At 42.7% G+C, this 21,121-nt stretch overlaps 1 protein-coding gene across 2 annotated transcripts in view; it reads right to left on the minus strand.

Annotated features, from left to right (window-relative positions):
* DGKI (diacylglycerol kinase iota) overlaps window positions 1-21,121 on the minus strand; it is a 515,206-nt gene that overhangs the window by 306,823 nt on the left and 187,262 nt on the right. For both annotated transcript variants that reach the window (XM_061414831.1, XM_061414832.1), the window contains exon 2: window positions 15,443-15,551. In XM_061414831.1, the coding sequence (XP_061270815.1) occupies window positions 15,443-15,551 (109 nt within the window). The remainder of the gene's footprint in view (window positions 1-15,442; window positions 15,552-21,121) is intronic.

Below are 21,121 nucleotides of genomic sequence, written 5' to 3' on the forward strand. Positions count from 1 at the left end.
ACCTGACTTCAATTTTCTTTTCAGGCATAAGTGGGGGCCGGGGAGGGGGGAGAATGGATCTCAAATTTAGATTTTTGGAAGAAAACTAGTGAATCCCAGCAGTCTGAAGACTTCTCATTTTACTCCTTACAATACTGCTGGAGTTTGTCCTACTGACATTCTAGAAATGGAAAAAGGTGTTTGAAAAAATTCTGAGCCATAATGAAGATGTTAGCTCCAAAGATGTTTTAACCATGTCGGTGGTCATCTTTGAAATATATAGTAAACAAGGGGGAAAAACCCTCAAGGTATTCAACCTAAAGCCTTATTCATCCAGGCCCACTGAAGAGTCCACAACAACTGAGACCAGAATTCTATTAAAGGTTGATTCTCTTTAACAAGTTAGCTAAGGAGGATAGCAGTAGTAAAGTATTTTAAAGACTTCTTGAAAACACATATGTTATTAATGGGTAAATTATGCTTCTAAACCAGAAGCTTCTTAAAAGTTAGTTTTAAGTCACTGTATAGACTTATATATAGCATAACAAATTTCTACCAGTTTGAACCTATTACCAGTTCAATAGGGCCTTCACCCAATTCTAAGTTCTCCAAGTTGAATGATTTCCCTGCTTCTAAAAATATTTTCATACTTCCAGTAGCAAACAGAGAATAGCTGTAGGTTTGGAACCCTATGGGCTTCCCTCGTGGCTCTGCTGGTAAAGAATCTGTCCGCCATGCGGGAGACCTGGCTTCAGTCCCTGGGTTGGGAAGATCCCCTGGAGAAGGGAAAGGCTCCCCAATCCAATATTCTGGCCTGGAGAATTCCATGGACTGTATGGTCCACGGTGTCACAAAGAGTCAGACATGACTGGGCAACTTTCACTTCACTTCACTTGGAACCCTAAAAGTTCTCAGGTAGTGATGGATGAAATAATGGGAACACGTGTACACCCGTGGTGGATTCATGTTGATGTATGGCAAAACCAATACAATATTGTAAAGTAATTAGCCTCTAATTAAAATAAATTTAAATTTAAAATGAAAAAAAATAAAGAGAGACTTCCAAGGCAAAAAAAAAAAATTAATTAAAAGGCAATGCTCTGCCAGTTATCCTAAATAAATCAAGCTCAACAAACTAAAATATTCTACAGCTGGGAATTTAGTATCCAGCTGTAACTTATAATCATCTGTAGAATTTCTTTCCATTGTCTTATTCTTCAATTTATTTAGTAAGCATTTTTCCACACCCCTGGTGCCAGGCACTGGGTTGTGTGCCAAGTCTCATCAGTCATATCTGACTCTTTGCAATCCCATGGACTGTAGCCCACCAGGCTCCTCTAGGATTCTCCAGGCAAGAATACTGGAGTGGGTTTGCCGCTTCCTTCTCCAGGGCATCTTCCCAACCCAAGGACTGAACCGGCATCTCTTACGTCTCCTGCATTGGCAGGCGGCTTCTCTACCACTCGCACCACCTGGGGAGCCCAGGCACGGAGTTAGTGTAAAGTAAAGCCTAACAATGAGCATGGAGACTAAACAAATAATTATAGCAGCAAATACTAGGAATATTTATTACAGCAGAAATCCCACCAACTCTTTTAAAAAGTGAAGTATAACATGTTACAGTGGGGGAAAGGTCAAAAATCCTTGATAATACCAATCTAGGCAGGCCAGCAACTAAGTCCTGGTAGGTCAAGGAAGCTGGGCAGGAGCAGGCAAGACCTGGGAGTCAGAGATGTGAGAGACATCAGTAACTCACTGGGCTGGGAGGCTTCATTCACGCTAGGCCAGTTGGTATGTTCCTGCACTAAAGACTGCCCCCCAACCCCACAAGCACTCAGGGGCTTGCTGATCACTATCCATGTGCAGCAAGGACTGCTACTGCTAAGATGAACTAGCTTCACTCCTAAGTGGGGAACCTGATTAGAAAGCCCGACATTTGTAAGAGAAGAAGGAAAGAAAAAGGTGCTGGATCAAACACGCTGCTTCTCAAATCTGATTGCTCATTAAAATGACGTGATGAGCTTTGATGAATACCTGACATCATCCCATCCCCAGAGAGTCTGCTTTCACTAATCTGAAGTTTTTAGCAAATACTTGCAGTTGCAAGAATGGGAACACCATTTACTGAGCATTAAGGGAGAAGACTAGAGTAAAAGCAGACTTAGGGAGTAAGTCAAGAGTTCAGGTTCTTCTTTTATTCTATTTTCAATTGTGTTATAATTAACATTCAATATATTAGTTTCAGGTGTGTAATATAGCACTTGATATTTTAATACGTTATGAAATGATCACTGCAATAAGAGTTCGGTTTTGAGGATGTGAAATTCTGAGATGCTTATTAGACCTTCAAGTGAAGATGTTGAGAAGGCTGTTTTTTATAAGTCTGAAGTTCAAAGAAGAGGTTTGTACTGTATGAATAATTTGGGAGACAACCGTTAACTGATCTAAAGCCAAGAGAACTGAATGGAAAACCCTAAGGACTGAATGTGGATGGAAAGCTCTGATTTCTGAACCGTGGAACGTTCCAACATTTAAGAGTTTGAGAACATAGGAAAGATCCAGCACAGGAGACCTGGATGGAGTGGCCATTGGAGTACGAGGAAAACATAAAAAGAGTGTAACGTTTCCAGGAAGAAAGTGCCCCTAGAAGGTCTGCATCAAAAGCTGAAGACTGAGAACTGGCCATTGGATTTCTCCATGTGAACATGGTAAGTCACTGATGATCTTGACAAAAGTAGGGACAGTGGAATGAGGAGGAAGAAAGCCTGACGGAATTGGGTTCGGGAAATAATGTTACTGACTTTAGTTTCAAAATGTGTATGAAACCCGATTAATGCTCACCGCCTCTACTGTTACCACCTGATCCTCCATCCCCCTAGCTTGGAATATTCCCGATAGCCCCCTGACTGGTGTCCCTGCCCCACTTGTCTCTTCCTTTCCCTGTCCAGTTGCCTCATCTTCTATCTCTCTCCCTCTTGGTCACTGACATGCAGTCACACTGGTCTGCTCGTATTTCCCAAGCAGACTAAGCAACCTCTCATCCCAGGTCCACTGAATTTGATGCTTTCTTAACTAAAAATTGTTTCACTGTATATTGTTTATTGTATCCAAATTATTTATTCCTCTCCATTCTGACTTATGTGGTTAATTTCTATTTACCCTTTGGTCACCAAATTGAGTGTTACTTTCTCAAAGAAGCCAACACTGACCCTCATATCGAAGTCATTTTGTTAGTTACTCTCATAAAACCATATTTATCTCCCATCATTTATCCCAGATGGCAATTATTCATTCATCAGCATGACTATCTGATTCATGTTTCCTTCTTATGCTAGATTCTAACCTTCATATGGACATTAAATGTCCAGCACTTTTTTTTTAAGTCGCTTAAGTCATGTCCAACTCTGCATGACCCCATACACAGCAGCCCACCAGGCTCCCCTGTCCCTGGGATTCTCCAGGCAAGAACACTGGAGTGGGTTGCCATTTCCTTGGCACCTTGCAAACAGTAGATGATAAATAAATTTAGGGAACTGAGAAGATGAGACTAAGAATCAATGAATGAATCACATTCTTGTTATATAAGGTTCCAAGGAGTAGAAAGGATAATTACTTTTTTACCTGTCCATTAGCTCAGAGTCATACATCGTGAGAAATAAACATGGATGCCTGAGAGACTTGACAATCTTTCAAAATCATGACAGAAACAGAAGCATGCAAGAAAAGGCCAGTCATGCAAGGAAAACATGAAACATACCTTTCTTAGACTATATTTTCCCTGTCTCATCCTTTTCTTGTACATCTGTCTTGTCCAATGCATCAGAAAGAAGTAACCTTACCCAAAGAGAGGTTTGGGCTTTGCCCTCAACTATAGGATGGTAATTTAAGTGCCTGGGATGTCTTGCCTGATAACGGTATCTTTGTTTACCTGGGGACCCTGGGTCATAGTTCAGTTCAGTCGCTCAGTCATGTCCAACTCTTTGCAACCCCATGAATTGCAGCAGGCCAGGCCTCCCTGTCCATCACCAACTCCCAGAGTTCACTCAAACTCACGTCCATCGAGTCGGTGATGCCATCCAGCCATCTCATCCTCTGTTGTCCCCTTTTCCTCCTACCCCCAATCCCTCCCAGCATCAGAGTCTTTTCCAATGAGTCAACTCTTCACGTGAGGTGGCCAAAGTACTGGAGTTTCAGCTTCAGCATCATTCCCTCCAAAGAAATCCCAGGGCTGATCTCCTTCAGAATGGACTGGTTGGATCTCCTTGCAGTCCAAGGGACTCTCAAGAGTCTTCTCCAACAGCACAGTTCAAAAGCATCAATTCTTAGGTGCTCAGCTTTCTTCACAGTCTGACTCTCATCCATACATGACCACTGGAAAAACCACAGCCTTGACTAGACGGACCTAAAATAGTACTGACTTATGGTGGGGCATATACCAACTCAACCTCCAGAGGGTTAAGTGGCTAAGGTTAACCATGCAGGTTATGTCCATATGACTAAGCCCCAATTAAACTCTGGTCACCAAGGTTCAGATGCACTTCCTTGGTGGCAATACACCATACGTACATTTCCACCATGGCTGCTGGGAGAAGTTAGCTCTGTCACAAATTTACCGGGAGAGAACAGTTGGAAGCTCCTTTACAGGAATCTCCTGGACTCTGCACCATGTACCTCTTCTCTAGGCTGATTTGAACCTGGGTCCTTTCACTGAAGTGGGATTCCTTGGTGACTCAGATGGTAAAGAATCTGCCCACAATGTGGGAAATCTGGGTTCGATCCCTGGGTTGTGATGATCCCCTGGAGAAGAGAATGGCTACTCACTCTAGCATTCCTGTCTGGAGAATTCCATGGACAGAGGAGCCTGGCAAACTACAGTCCATGGGGTTGCAAAGAGTAGGACATGACTAAGTGACTAACACTTTCACTTTCCTTTCACTGTAAAAGTTCATAAATGTGAGGAAAACAGCCCTCAGTAAATTCTGAGTCCTTCTAATGAATGACTGAACATAAGTGTGGTCTTTTGAATTCCAGAAGCTGCAGGTGAGGGTGACCTTGGGAACTCCTGAATTCTGTATAAAGGTATCTAGCTGGGTGGCATTCACCCATTAATAGAGTAGATAAATAAAATATTGTTTTCTTCTTACATTTCTGGTAAATCTTAATCCACTTCAATATTAGTAAACATAAGCTTTGGAGTCAGGTAGACTTGCTACCGACTAGCTCTATGACCTGCTGCTGCTGCTGCTGCTGTGTTGCTTCAGTCGTGTCCAACTCTGTGCGACCCCACAGACGGCAGCCCGCCAGGCTCCCCCGTCCCTGGGATTCTCCAGGCAAGAACACTGGAGTGGGTTGCCATTTCCTTCTCCAATGCATGGAAGTGAAGTGAAAGTGACCTAGGGTCTCTCTAACTTTGCTAGACCTCAGTTCACTCCCCACTGAAGTTGCAATAATGATTTTACTTCTCTCACAAAATCACAATGATGTTTAAATGTGAAAATGAGTAACAGTCAATGATTTACCCACAATGAGAAGTTAATACAAGTTCAATGCAATTCTTACTATTATCATTGTGGTTGGGTTTTCCTTTCCTGTCTTCCTAATCCATAGATATTGGTATCACCCAAGTTTCTCTCCTGGGCCTTTGTAGTCAAGACTGCTAGCCATTCACCAAATTCATTTTCCTCTTCTTCCTGAACACACAGTTAGAGTTTGCTACCCAGTCTCACCTGTAACAAGTGTGGCCACATAACCCAGTTCCAACCATGAACAAGAGTAATGTATACTGTTTTCAGACTTGGTCCACTAAGCCTCTCATGCGCATTCCTCAATACTCTGTTCCCGTACTGGGTACGTGGGAAGTTGGTCTTTGCAATGATTTGAAAGTCTTCTGATGAAGTTGTAAGAGTAACTGTCAGTCTGGGTCACTGAATAACTGTGTGGAACAGAGCCTACCCCCACCCCAACCTGGCACAGTCCTGGTTTGCTCTTGGGTGGATTTCCTTCCCACGTAGGTCACCGCAGAGCATTGAATAGAGTTCTCTGTGCTATAGAGTAGCTTCTCATTGTTGCTGTTGTTTAGTTGCTAAGGCATGTCTGACTCTTTTGCAACCCCATGGATTGTAACCCAGCAGGCTCCTCTGCCCATGGGATTTCTCAGGCAATAATACTGGAGTGGGTTGTCATTTTCTTCTCCAGGGAATCTTCCAACCCAGGGATGGAACCCGTGTCTCCTGCATTGGCAGATGGATTCTTTAGTTATCTATTTTATACACAGTAGTGTATGTATGTCAATTCCAATCTCCCAACTCACCCCACACCCTCCTTCCCCCCACCCTTGGCATTCATACATTTGTATGTCTGTCTCCATTTCTGCCCTGCAAATAGGTTCCTCAGTACCATTTTTCTGGATTCCACATATATGCATTAATATACAGTATTTGTTTTTCACTTTCTGATTTACTTCACTCGTATGACAGTTTCTAGGTCCATCCACATCTCCTCTCTGATATTTTACACTGCTATAAAATTAACTTCCTAAAAACACAGCTGTGATTATGACTCTCTCTTGCTCAGGATGCTAAAAAAATTCTCTATTATTTATAAAACAAACTCCAAACTTAATCCCACATACTAGACCTTCCATTAATGGTACCAGTCTGTCTTCCTTATTCACCTTCATACACAGTTTCATAGAATGTATGAGGCTATGTATCTCAACATAGTCATATTTTCCTTTTCTGTGTCATGTTTTTTATTTACCTCATTCTCCACACCCAGGTACCTCTTTCTCTTCTCTACACATGCATCTTGAAATTCCATCTCAAACGCTATACAACTCAGAGTACCCATCTGTGCCAGACAGAAACAATAGCTCTATTTCTACATGAAGATAGCATTTCTTCTATAGTAGTGTTAAAACAATGTATCTATAGAGATACAGAGTATCTCTAGAGATATACATAGATTTATATAGATCAACCTGTCTATGGATAGATCCAGTTACCTAAGAGTAGAGACCCACCTATGTAAATATAGATATGATTCCTTGCCCTCAAGTTGTACCTGAACTCTTAGTAGTAATTAGCTACAGGTAAAAAGATGCCAGTTGTGAATGAATGACCCAAATAGGATATACTGACACCAGAAGCAAACAATCCACACAAAATGAAGACATTTACTGGCTATAAAAAAAAAATTCTAAAACAATAAGAAAATTATAAATATGTATCAAATATAAATATCCTTGCTGCTGCTGCTAAGTTGCTTCAGTCGTGTCCGACTCTGTGCGACCCCACAGACGGCAGCCCACCAGGCTCCCCCGTCCCTGGGATTCTCCAGGCAAGAACACTGGAGTGGGTTGCCATTTCCTTCTCCAATGCATGAAAGTGAAAAGTGAAAGTGAAGTCGTTCAGTCGTGTCGGACTCTTCGTGACCCCATGGACTGCAGCCCACCAGGCTCCTCCGTCCATGGGATTTTCCAGGCAAGAGTACTGGAGGGGCGCCATTGCCTTCTCTGATAAATATCCTTACAAATTCAGAAATGGAAAAAATCTGGACTGCCTCCCCCTAAAATTCTTTAAGGTAATCATGGGTAAAATCTGTCTTGGATGGTTTAGATCTGTGCTGTCCAATAAGCAAATGGTGATTCAACATTGGAAATGAGACAGGCACTAATTGAGATGTGCTGTCAGTGTAAAGTGAAATAAATAGCAGACTTTGAAGACTGACTTTCTGTAAAAAGTGAATTCTCTCATTGATCATTTTTATATCAAGTACATGTTGAAATAGTAATATTTTTCATATATTTGGGCAAATAAAATATAATACTAAAATTACTTTTAGGGGCTTCCCTGGTGACTCAGTTGGTAAAGAATCCATCTGCAATGTAGGATACTGCCTGCAATACAGGAGACCCAGGTTTGATCCCTGGGTCAGGAAGATCCCCTGGAGAAGGAAATCACAACCCATTCCAGTATTTTTTCCTGAAAAGATCCCATGGACAGAGGAGCCTGGCAGGCTATGGTTCACAGGGTCACAAAGAGTCAGCTATGACTGAGCACAATGTTCTGTCTTTCTGTCTGATGGTCCAGTGGCTAAGACTCTGTACCCTCAATGCAGGGGGTCCAGGTTTGATCCCCGGTCAAGGAACTAAATCCCACACACCACAACTAAAGTTTGCATGCCACAACCAAAGACCCTACATGCCAAAGTTAAAACCTGGTGCAGCCAAATTTAATTAATTTTTTAAAAGCTAGCTCTGTCCTTAAAATTTTTTTTAGAAAACAGAATTAATTTTACCTATGTTTTTTTGCTTTTTAATGTGGCCACTATAAAATGAGGCTTACTTTATGGCTCACATATATTTCTTCTGCTCACCTTTATTAGTTTATAATCACTTGCTGCTGCTGCTACGTCACTTCAGTTGTGTCCAACTCTGTGTGACCCCATAGACAGCAGCCCACCAGGCTCCCCCATCCCTGGGATTCTCCAGGCAAGAACACTGGAGTGGGTTGCCATTTCCTTCTCCAATGCAGGAAACTGAAAAGTGAAAGTGAAGTCGCTTAGTCGTGTCTGACTCTTAGTGGCCCCACGGACTGCAGCCTACCAGGCTCCTCCGTCCATGGGATTTTCCAGGCAAGAGTACTGGAGTGGGGTGCCATCGCCTTCTCCATATAATCACTTACTAAGAGGCAAAAGATTAGACCTAGTTACTTCTCAGTGAGATGTGAAGCTGTACGATTCTATGATTTCTCCCAGCAGCCAATGTGATATCATTTAAAATTCTCATAATTTTAGAAAATAAAAGACTAGTGAGGGTGCCTGAATTACGCTAGATCTGTCCACTATTAAGATGACTGGTCACAGCCAGGACCTTCACTAATTCATAGATGGTTAGCTCCTCCTGCTTGGCTCAGCAATCTGATATCTTGATTAATCTGACAATGTTTTTCAAAAGAGGGATGGAAGTGAAGAAAGATATCAGGTTGTGTCACTATGGGTGATGACACCCAAGCCTGAAGTTAAAGAGCAAAGGCCTGGAGCTTGTAAAGAAGGCACAGGTCTGTGAGGACCTCCCATTGTAAACAAGGCTAAAATGAGAGCATGCGCATGTACATATGGGTATACACACACACACACACACACACACACACACACACACACACACCTGCCTCTTCCTACCTTTCCATTCAAGGTTTCCAAAGATAAAATGACCTAGTTTCATAACCCAGTTTAACCAATCCCACGTGAAGACTCTGTTTCCCTAATCTTATCTCTGAACCAAACTGTGAGGTGAGTGTACCCACTGTTCCATGTTCTACCTGCCTAAAAGAACTCTTTTTCAACTATCAGCATCCAGAGGACAGGAAAGGTGGTCGGGATATAAAGTCTGGGTTTGTTTGCATTGAGGCTCTGTTTTCCACAGCCCTCAGCATTGGAGGAAATTTGCCAATGAGAAAAGAGAAAATGAACAGAAATCAAGGATGCCAGATTGAAAACCAATATAGTTTTTTTAAAGAAAGATTTTGGTGGGTTTTTCACCATTGCTTGGAGAACTGTTTCAGGCAGTGTAATGGGCAAAAGCAAATTACAGAATAGAGGAGACAGAGTGAAGACCCACATCCTATGTTTTCAGCTTTAAGCATAAAAACAAGGAAGAAATCTCCATGTCCAAAATAAGTCTCCATCCCACAAGAGGCATGTGACATTTAAGAGAAGATATGCATTATCTATGCAATAGACTTACTTCAAAGTGGATTGACTCCCCCCCCCCTAAACTGGAAGCTTGGATTCCAGCCCAGGAGATGGGACTATTTTTCCCTTTTAGAGCATTACTCCCTTCCTTTCTAGCAATCTAGCCTGTTTTCCCCAAAACTGGCTTGGCTGATGTTCATGGCATGGTGTCAAAGGGAGCAGCCCTGTAGGTTCTCACCATGAAAGGGGAGAGAGGATGCCACTGGGGTGAATGGGAAGATCAAAAACTGTGCAAGCTTTAAGTCTTAACACAATGTACTGGATTAAGAAGGAAATTTTAAAAGAGTTACTTGGAACTCAATAGCATAAACTCATTGACGTTTCAAACAGGCTTTTGACTTGTGTCTTCCAGTGTCCTTCTGGAACTGGAGATCATCTGAGTGCCCATCGGCTCCCAGAGATGTGTCCCTTTCTTGCTGACTGAACAGAAAAGCTGTAATCAATTCATCCCTGACATCCACCAGACAGTCACTAGGCCAATGATGCTGTGCAGTCCACTGTGAAGAAGATACATATTTCTGCTTTTAGCAGAAAACACTGCTCCTCCCTTCAAAGTGCCTCAAATCGAACTATGACCTAGAATAAGTCAACCCAAAACACAAATTTGGCTCTAAGACAATGCCCTATTGGTAGAGATTTTATGTGGAATCAAAACAGAAAGTAAATAAAATAAACAGAACTAATTCAACCAAACAAATGAGCACAGCCTGGCAGAGAGCAGGAGTCAAGTCTTTGTAGAAAAGAGCCACATTCACCTCAGGTGAAGCCGACTGTCCACTGTAGTCAGTAGAAGACCCCAGCCCCGTGCTGAGGCTGGATCTGTCTGTTCCCCATCATTAAGGCTTCCATCCCTGACATGAATGGAGAGGAGGGTCTGTGTGCAGGTGGCAGGCCCAAAGATTGGCAAAGAGTCATCAAGGAAATGACCCTGTGTGGGGCAGAGAATCTCATAAGTCAAAATAAAATATTTGAGTGAATCACAGCGGAAGAGAAGTTTCCGAACTTCGAGGAACAGACTAAAAATAAGAGATAGTATGCATCACTAAGTAGGGAAATGGGAATATGAAAATGGAACACTTCAAGGAAATTATTAAGTTCACGCACCCAAAGCATAAAAACTGACTCCCGCAACAAGATTTTTCTGGCCGAATGCCGAGGGGCCTATAGTCTAATCTCACGTGGGTCTCAGGCACTCCACAAGCAGGCCACTCCTCAAAGCTCTTTGCAAGAGGATGTTTAGGAAACAATCGTGCCCCTTCTGAAGTCTTTGGTACACACTAGAGTCAGAACAGGACTTCCCAGGTGCAATGCAGGAGTCTCAGGTTCAGTCCCTGGGTCAGGAAGATCCCCCGGAGAAGGGAATGGCAACCCACTCCGGTATTCTTGCCTGGAGAATCCTACGGACAGAGGAGCCTGGCAGGCTAGGGTCCACAAGGTCACAAAGACTCATTCGTGACTGCGGCAACTGAGCACGCACGCACACAGTCAGAATGGGGCCCGCTGAGATTTCTGCAGTAAGCATAAACTTGGGACTAAGATTGAAATTCCAGGTTCACCTTGATTTGTCTTCAACTTCAGATGCAGCATGGACAGCTTTTGCATCTGTTTTCTCACTGGTGAAAGGAGGAGAGGGGAGGTAACGTAAGTTAGGGGTCATCGTACTACAGGTTTTTGAGATGACTTTCCACCTCTGACCCTCTGAGGCAAAGAGAATCTCAATGTATGAATCAAGGGGGTTGAATGCAAAGCAAAGTGAACTTCCACAGCCCTGCTCCACCCCTGTTAAGCTGGAAGCATCCTCAGCTCTACTGGGGACTCTTATCTCATCCAAGACAAGAAATTGAAGTTCCTCCTTTTTTGCCTTTATTTTGAAATTTTTGCCACTCTTCTCATTTGGGAAACTCTTAATGAGAGGCTCCAACCCAAATCAGCACTTAACAATCAGTAACAATACAATGATCATTTTAATGCATTTAGTTCAGAAGAGGGAGCTGATAGGAGAGAGGTGGTTACACTGCTTTTTTGCAGGGAAGCAGACGAGGACGTGGAATACAGGCAATGGTGGGAGGTCAAGACTAGGAGGGCTACTTTCATACTTTAAAGTTTAGAACAAAGAAAATCCTGGTTTAGCTTTCTGCACAAGCAGGCAAAGCAAAGTGGCATAAATGAAGCTGGTGTGAAGCAATTCAGTTAGTAAAAGCAAAAATTGGGAAGCAAGGGCAAGTCTCAGCAAAAAAAAAAAAAAAAAGGCATTTAAATGTTTTTAACAATCTGCTTCTTCCTCTCTTCCAAGAAAAACCTTTTCGATAACTGTAATAAGAACGTGTAGGGTTGGTTGCTGCCTGGCTTCAGCAATATTAGCCCACAATTATGGGGTTTTTCAGAGTCACATCTTGTAACTCCTTCCATATAAGATCTCTAAATAAGCCCTGAGATAAGAGTGTCTTCAGAGAAGGCTTTCAATTTTCCCTCTACTGTTAAACATCCCCAGAGTGTTACCTGTCACTGTGACAATTCATCAGGCCACCAAGATGAAGTGACCGCAACTGAAGGGGCTGAGAGATGAAGGATCAGCTACACACCAGCAGCCTTACTTCCTACTCACTCTTTCTGAACCGTGCACTGCAGCCTCCCACCACCAGCCAAAAATACCATTTTGATGAAATATTAGACCATAGAGCTCTTTACAGTACTCTGGAAAATAACACCTCCTAGTCAAGCTTTGGTTCAGGAAGGACATTTTTTCTAAAAGCATTTTTCTGGTAACTCTTTCCAACATCAAACAGGGATGGAGTGTCCTTCCTCACACCCCTGTGGCACTCTTTGAACCCCACCATGCTTGGTGTCACGGAGAAGGCAATGGCACCCCACTCCAGCACTCTTGCCTGGAAAATCCCATGGATGGAGGAGCCTGGTAGGCTGCAGTCCATGGGGCCGCTAAGAGTCGGACTCAACTGAGCGACTTCACTCTCACTTTTCACTTTCATGCATTGGAGAAGGAAATGGCAACCCACTCCAGTGTTCTTGCCTGGAGAATCCCAGGGATGGGGCAGCCTGGTGGGCTGCCGTCTGTGGGGTCGCACAGAGTCGGACACGACTGAAGCGACTTAGCAGCAGCAGCAGCAGCATGCTTGGTGTCACTGCCCACATTTTAGTGTCAATGTCTTTTCTGCATTCTAAGCTTCTTAAAAGCAGAAACCATACTCCTCACCCAGAATCCCAAGGAACCAAGCAGGTTCCAGAACAAAGCAGTTACCCCACAAATGGTGATAGATCAATGAATTCATCAGTGACTTAACTTCTGAATAAATAAACCTACCGGCTGTACAGTTTACAAGGACTTTTACACTCACAGCCCCATTTGATCTTAACAACAGCCTTGAAGTCCCCCTGGGAGACGGGGGGAGAGGGAGAGGTCACCATTGTTCCCATCTATAGATGAGGACACTGCAGCTGAAAGAAATCAAGTGACTTGACTAATGTCACACGAGGGGCAGAGAAATGATTTAATGGATGCGTGTGTGCACACTCAGTCGTGTCTGACCCTTTTGCAACCCCAAGGACTGTAGCCCACCAGGCTCCTCTGTCCGTGGGATTCTCCAGGCAGGAATACTGGAGTGGGGTGCTGTTTCTGATTCCAGGGCATCTTCCTGATCCAAGGATCGAATCCACGTCTCCTGCACTGAAGGCAGATTCTTTACCAATGAGCCACCTGGGAAGCCTGATTTAATGGGTGTTTCTATCTAAATGATGGAAACTCTCTCTCATTAGAATCTTGCACCTCAAATAGAATCCTATGAGTTTGGATCAGAGGATCTAGAACATCATGGATAATAAACTAACATTTTTGGGTCCCTGATTCTTAGCACATCCTCATCATTGGTCCATATATATCCCTTTTTAAATTTAACTTATGTTTGTTTATGTATTTAATTCTTTTAAATCATGTAAGCACTGGTGTCAATATATTCTACATTCTAACCTTTTAGGAGTTTATTAAATGACTGTCCTAGAATAAAGGGAAACTTACAGGAGGGCAAGAGTCTTCCCAAATATTAACTCAACATACACAGGTGTGACCTGAACAGTCAGTTATGACTTAAATTCAGACTGCAATCTTCAAGTTAACAGCTTCCGTAGATGTCTTTTAGATAAAACATTAAAATCAGCTAATATATACAGCAGACTTCATCAAGGAAGAAAGTTTCATTTCAATTAGATTCAGTCTTTTGCCAGGTACTTCATGTATTACATACATTGGTGTGTGTCCAGAATATAAAATAAGGATGTTAGTAAGTGTGTTCTTGGGGAAGAGGGAGAAATATTACAGTATTAAATGATATTAAGTTATGGCATATGTGCCAAAAACAAAATTTAGTTTACAAAGTCATCTCCTCTCTGGCACCCTGCCATGGTCTTTCTTATGGGAGGAAGAGAACATGGATTATTCCCTCTGTTCAACTCAACCAGAAAGGCTATACAAGATTCATCAGGACCAGACTGGAATAATCTCAGAGCAGCCTCCTCTAGCTTCATATCACTTCTTACATTCCTTTAGGAAGGGACAGGCCTTTCAGTCCATAGTTAGACATGGCTTCAACCAAGAACTTGACTCACCGAAGACTCTCAACAAATGTATTCTAATTGACTTAAGAAACTCACACTGCAATCTTCAATTTAACAGTTTTTATAGATGTCTCTTAGATAAAACATTAAAATCAGTTAATATACAGCAGATGCAAACTATTATATAAAAGAATAGATAAACAACAAGGTTCTACTGTAGGGCACAGGGAACTATATTCAATATCCTGTGAAAAACTGTAACGGAAAAGAACATGAAAGAGAATATACACATATGTATAACTGAGTCACTCTGCCACACAGTAGTAACTGGGCTTCCCCGGTGGCTCAGTGGTAAAGATCCCACCTGCCAATGCAGGAGACACAGGTTCAGTCCTTGGGTCAGGAAGATCCCCTGGAAAGGGAAATAGCAACCCACTCCAGTATTCTTGCCTGGGAAATCCCATTGACAGAGGAGCCTGGAGGGCTACAGTCCTTGGGGTTGCAAAGAGTCAGACAAGACTTAGTGACTAAACAATAACAACCACAGTAGAAGTGAACACAACATTGTAAACAAACTAGACTTCAATAAAATAAATTTTTAACAAATCAGCTAATATACCTACCCCACTGATATAAGACCCATTACCTTTGGGTTAGGAGAGGAAACATAGCAAACAGGAGGACATGGAGTGCCTGGAATGTAAAGTGAGGTCATCCTCTCTCAGGAAAAATGAAAAAGGAAAGAAAAGCACCAAAAAAGAAAAAGGCAGCTTGAGCTAAGGAAATCAAACTTGGACTTTTCGACTTAGTCTCGAAGAGTAAACTCTATTCATCGCCAACTTGGCAGGCAGGGACCAATGAAGCATGTGCACAGAAGTACTTTTTATTTCACAGCTGCAATCCCAGGCAAATAGTGCTTAAAAGGATTCCTGAAGTTTTAAGCCTAGTCTTCAATATGTTTGACTTCATAAAAGAAGCTATGTTCCTGGAAATCTGAAAATGGAGCCGGGGCTTAGATACTCGAAGATGGGTCAGTGAACAATACTGAAAATGATCAAGTCTTGTCGGGAGCTACAGGAATCTTGAGAATGAGAAAGACACACATGCAGTGAAATGACGTTTACATGAAAACGCCGACACCTACGCTCCAGTCCAGAGTCGCTCTGGGCTCCTTCGCTGGACCGTTTGCAACAGGAAGGCTGAGGGGATGCGCAGGAGCCAAGTGCTGCAGGCCTGCCCGAGAGATTGCTTTCCTGCAGCAAGAAGGAAAAAAAAAAAAAAAACACAAAAACCAACATCAGAATGTAATACAGAGCTGAAAACTTCCCGTGGGGTAGAAACGATGCCTGAGTTAATCTTGCATGTATGAAAACCTTTGCAAATGTACTGGAATCTCTAAAGTGCATGGTAGGAACCAAGGGTGGCAGGTCTCAAAAGACAGGAAGATTGAGGGGGCCGCCTTAGGGACATTCAGGGAAGACAGCAGAATGCAGGTCTCTGTTTGCAGAAAAAGACCTGAGGTTGAGGTGGTCACAGTCCCTGGACAGTTTTAAAGCTGCCAGAGACTAAAAGCAAGTAAAGCAGGTTTGTGAGGTCTTTGATTAAAATTCCTTCATTTCCCCGCAAAGAGCTCTCCAAGCTGGTCACCACCCCCAAGTTCACTGTTACATATCTCAAGAACATCCGCCCTTGGCCTTGCAGAGGATGTCTACAGTTGACTTGAGGTTCTAAGCAGGAAAAGACTGATTCGTATCCTGGAAATCACACAATGCAAGACCAATATTTTATCAAAGTCTGGGGTAAGATAATTCCAAAACACATTGGTTGGATTTTAGGTTTGTTGAGTGGAACATCACAGAATTCGGGTCAGAAAGGAAGGATGGAATCACGAGAGGTTGAGAAAGTCAAGACTGACCTAGGCAAAGATAAGACATAAAAGGAGTTGCTTTAGCAAGCAAACATGCCTACTGCTGAGCAAAGGGGAGGGAGGAGATAAGGGCAGAGTGGAGAGAATGAGGAGAGCAAGATAAAGGAAGAAAGCAGGGATCACCCACGGAGAGCTTGTGGTTCCATCATGAATAATAGAAGGCCAATTTCTGAATAGCTCCATCAGAAATGTCAGACAATGGTCTCGAGCTTAAACAGGAGTGCTGATCTGTGGCTTAACTAAGTGGCTCCCTGGAAGGGAGAGGAGCAGTCCTCTCTGGGAGTGTCCATGCGTGCTCTGAGAACAACCTGAACTAGAATAAGGGGTGCCTTGTGATGCTGCAGCTCTGAGTTCTGAGTCTGGGGTGGGCTTTGGGCAGGGGTGGGGAGGGCAGGAATCTGAGCTTCCACATGCTTCCTAGGTGCTTCTTTCTGTCTCTAACGGCTTCACACTGCTCTACAGGAGCGTGGAAGGATTTTAATCTAAAATGGAACTAGACACTATGAAATGGAGAATCTCCCACATGTGCCCTCAGGCAAACAAAACGTAAGTGCTAAGAGACTGATTTCCAGTAAATGCCTGATTTCCAGGAGACAGATGCTTATCCCTCCAACACAGAATATCTGCCAAGCATCTCTCCCCATCCTCAAGCCAATGAGCTTGCTGCTTAGAGTCTGTCTGGGCTCTCACTGCTTTACTCTCTTTGACCATAAGGACACTGCATCCCAAACTATCAGGAGACTTGCCCACAGCTTGCTATAGTCTGCGTGTCCCACACTGCACTTCCTCTGCTGAGTGCGTGTGTACTCAGTCGCTTCAGTCGTGTCCAACTCTTTGCAACCCTATGAACTGTAGCCTCCCCACCCCCAGGCTCCTCTGTCCGTGGGATTCTCCAGGCAAGAATACTGGACTGGGTTGCTGTGCCCCCTCTTCAGGGGATCTTCTGACCCGAGGATGGAACCCGTGCCTCCTGCATCTCCTGTTCTATCGCAGGCGGATTCTTTACCACTGAGCCACTCAGGGAAGCCCCACTTCCTCTGCTATTCCTATATAAACTCAGTATCTGGTCATTCAAGCTCGTTTCAGTTCACTTCCTTATTTAGGTGGATAGAACAAGTAGCTTGGGCAGGTGAGAGGCACTGAGTACCCCTGGCCTATCCAGGAGGAGGAAATCAGCAACCACTTCATTGCCCCCTTGACACCCCCATAGCTCCCTGCAGCCTGTCTCACAAGACATGAACAAGACTGAAGGAACCTGCCACCTCTGACACTGGACCTGCAGATGCACCAAGTCCCCAGGGAGGCCCAGATCCTCATACAGAGGAGCAAGGTGACACACGACAGTAAGATGGGATCCCATTACAGCCCAGCAGAATCTTGCTAATGACAGATGATCTCCCTGTACTGTCCACTGACCTCTGCAAGCTCCACCCAGTCACATCATTTGTAAAGGTGAGCAAGGTGAACAGCAGCCCCCAAACCCAAGGAAAGGCTGAGCAGACTCCAGAAAAGAAGCCAGTCAGTCATCAAGGATCAAGTATGTCTGAGAGTTCAGCCAGTGTCCAGCCTTCTTCACCCGTCCTTCTTCATCTCCTCCTTCCCCTCACTCCATTATACATTCCATTTTGTTGAGCCATAAAGAAAGAATACTGGAAGATTCTTCTTCTTCTCCTCCTTCTCCTTCCCCCTCCTTCTTCTCCTTCCTTTTTTCCTCTCTTTCTCTTATATTCCTACACAGGAAGTCCCAGAAACACTGGACAGGGCTTCAGTAATTGAAAGTGATCATATCAAGCTTGCCAGCAGCCTACAGAAGCTCCCACTGGGCAGCAAGGAATGTACTTGCTTTACATAAGCCTCCCAAAGCAGTCATCACACATATGTAGGCCTTTAACGAAGACAGTCCGATGACACAATATTTTTTCCCTCACTTTCATCAAGGCAAATAAGGAATAACATCAATTTTGGCCCCTGACTCCAAAGTATATTCCATTTTCTTGAGCCAGAAGAAAAGAATACTAGAAGACTCTTATATGGTGAGACTTCACTTCCTCCCCCAGGCATTTTTTCCTCCAGCTGAGTTCAAAGACTGTCTTTAGCATTTTTCATTATGACTTTTCTCTGATTTACCCTGTATGGTGATTCTCAGTCACAGTTTTTATCACAAGAAAGTCAGATCTCTGTGGAGTCAACATCTACAGGCTCCACTTTTGATTCCCTAACAGTTATCACAATCTAACTTTAAGTGTTCTGGCCCAAAAAAAAAAAAAAAGGGTGCCTAAACACAAAGTCTTAGGACAGCTGAAGAATTCCTGAATTTCAAGTGAATGAGAAAAACACAGATCCTTCATTTTTTCATGAATGGCCACAGAGAGTTTTGATCAGAAAATAGAAAGAAGAGAGGAAATAAAATTCTATTATCACAGAGGAAACCATAGGACAAATGAGGATAAATGAGTTTAACTCATCAGAAGCTGGACCCCCCAAAACCTGATTATTTTTGCTAATGAGGACTGCCAGCAAATTGCTCAGAGAGTAAAATTAGGATGCAAGGGATACATATGTCTCTAGAAGATCAATGTGGTTATAAGGTAAGAGACAAACTAACATTTAACCCTGGATGCGTGGCTGCATGTCTCTCACTCGTGTCCGACTCTTTGCAATCCCATGGACTGTAGACCACCAGGCTCCGCTATCCGTGGGATTTCCCAGGCAAGAATACTGGCATGGGTTGGCATCTCCTTCTCCAGGAGGTTTTCTGGACCCAGGAATCAAACCCACATCTCCTGCACTGCCAGGCAGATTCTTTACTACCGCGCCACCTTGGAAGCCCTAACCCCGGATAAGCCCAGCAATGAAACCTCAGTCAAATCACACTTTCACCCAGCCTGTGAATACAAATGATTAAGGGCTTTTGTTGATTATTCCCCATTGTGGATGCAAATTTAAGGTTGGCTTTTTTGTAACATTAATAGAAGAAAATTGTATATCTACCACACATAAAAACATTAATTAGGGGTGAAATAAATAAGAAACTTCAAAGTGGCTGCCAGTTAGTAACTGTAAATGGGCCTCACAAAAGGATATTACATAAGAGAGAGAACAGGAAAAATATATAGAGGTAATAAAGGGGGTGGGAGGTAACTTCTGATTATAGCTTCCCATTCTTCCAAATAACCATGGGAGAAAAAGCCTTTTTTCCCAATAGTTCATACATGTATACATACTTTGTTCCAAAATAAGAACGCAATTTCATTATTTCTCAGACCTCAGATAACATTAGTATACGTGATTTTTCTATTTGGATTCATCTTGGTTGCAAAAGATGACATTTAAGAATCTGATAGAATTTGATGTGTGTTGAGGGGGTTTATGCTGCAGTTTACTACAATTAAAAAAAAAACTCAATGGAGTTTCAATTTTCATTCTTTCCTCCTGCTCAGGATCCTCCCAAACCCACAGTAAGTAAAACCGTGAAATGTCAATAATTCTTTCTATTAACTTTACAAGAATATTTTGTCAGGTGATGACTATAATGGCAAAAGAGTCTTTGAAAAGGAGAAGTGTGATATTAATGGTGAAACAGATACAAAACCAAAGTGTTCTAAAATGCAGTTTCAGGCACACAAAGTCACAGTTGATGTCAATTACCTGCCATGAAAGACCGTGAACATATTTAAAGTACAAAAACCATCATACATTTTAAATAGCATTCTATTATTTCCTTCACTTCATTCAATAAGACTATAAACTCCTAAAGGACAGGGCTCAATTCATCTACTAATCTTATTATGTTCTAGCCTGGGGTAGACACAGCATATATTCAATAAATGCTTTCTGAGTTAATGAATGAACTTGACCAAGAAGCTAAGCCAAACAGCTTGCTGATTAGATCAAGGGTTGAGAAATCTGATTAGGATGATTTGAATTATATCCCAGGCCTTCCATTTCAGTGATATTCTTTCCTGAGAAAGCCAAAAATCCCTCAAAGAAGCTCTTTAAAGATAAAGGCAACGAGAGGGAGAATCCAGTGTTAAGAAGCCTAAGAGACCTCGAAACGGCTTCGTGGTCAACATTAAAATGGAATCTTTTGCTACAGCATTTGTAAAGGGCATACGATAGTCAATATTTTCTTAATGCAAATTATTGAAATAAACATGCAGCATGTACTCTTCATAAAGAGAAAGGATCTTTTTTTTTTAATTTATGGGAAAACATGTAAGTGGTTTTTACTGGGCCAGAATCCTTTGTAATTATCCATTCTGCAAATTTCTCTTGGTTCAGGTTGGTTCTCCTGTTCTTCCAGGTTGATGTGGCTCCCAGAATTGATCCATCCCCCTCTTGCAAATTCCCTCTCTGAGTGATGCTACCTGCGGGGACAGAATGAGGAGCCCAACTCCTGGGAGGAGAAGCGCCAAAGAGTTAGGAGGTCTCCTTAGCCAGGAAGTCTCTTAAGACAGGGACTCATGTCCTTGTTCTAGAAAAGGAACCAGCTGCCTCAAAAGTTATTCTGTACCTCGGTTTAATTCCCCAAGTACCTTAAGCAAAATCTTAATTATGGTACATGTTGGTGTTTTCCCTCCATTAATTGCACTAACTTTGCCTGTGCTCACAGCAGCCCACAGTGCTTCTTGGTTGATCCAGACAAACTGCCTGTCATGTTAAGGGGAGTCTACTCATTAAAAAAAATTGTCTCAAACCCACACAAATTTCAGATATCTTCCCAGAGATTTATATAGAGGAAAAAACTGTAATTATTTGAGCCTAAACCTTAATTCATTTTAATATGAAAACAGAGTATTTTCTGACCATCTTAACATCTATTAACATTTTCAGGAATATAATTATTACTGAAACAAAGGTTGGATTTAGGTACCTAAGGGTTGAAAGGCATTTAGA

Source organism: Bos javanicus, chromosome 4 (genome assembly GCF_032452875.1).
Source record: "Bos javanicus breed banteng chromosome 4, ARS-OSU_banteng_1.0, whole genome shotgun sequence".
NCBI classification, from domain to species: domain Eukaryota; kingdom Metazoa; phylum Chordata; class Mammalia; order Artiodactyla; family Bovidae; genus Bos; species Bos javanicus.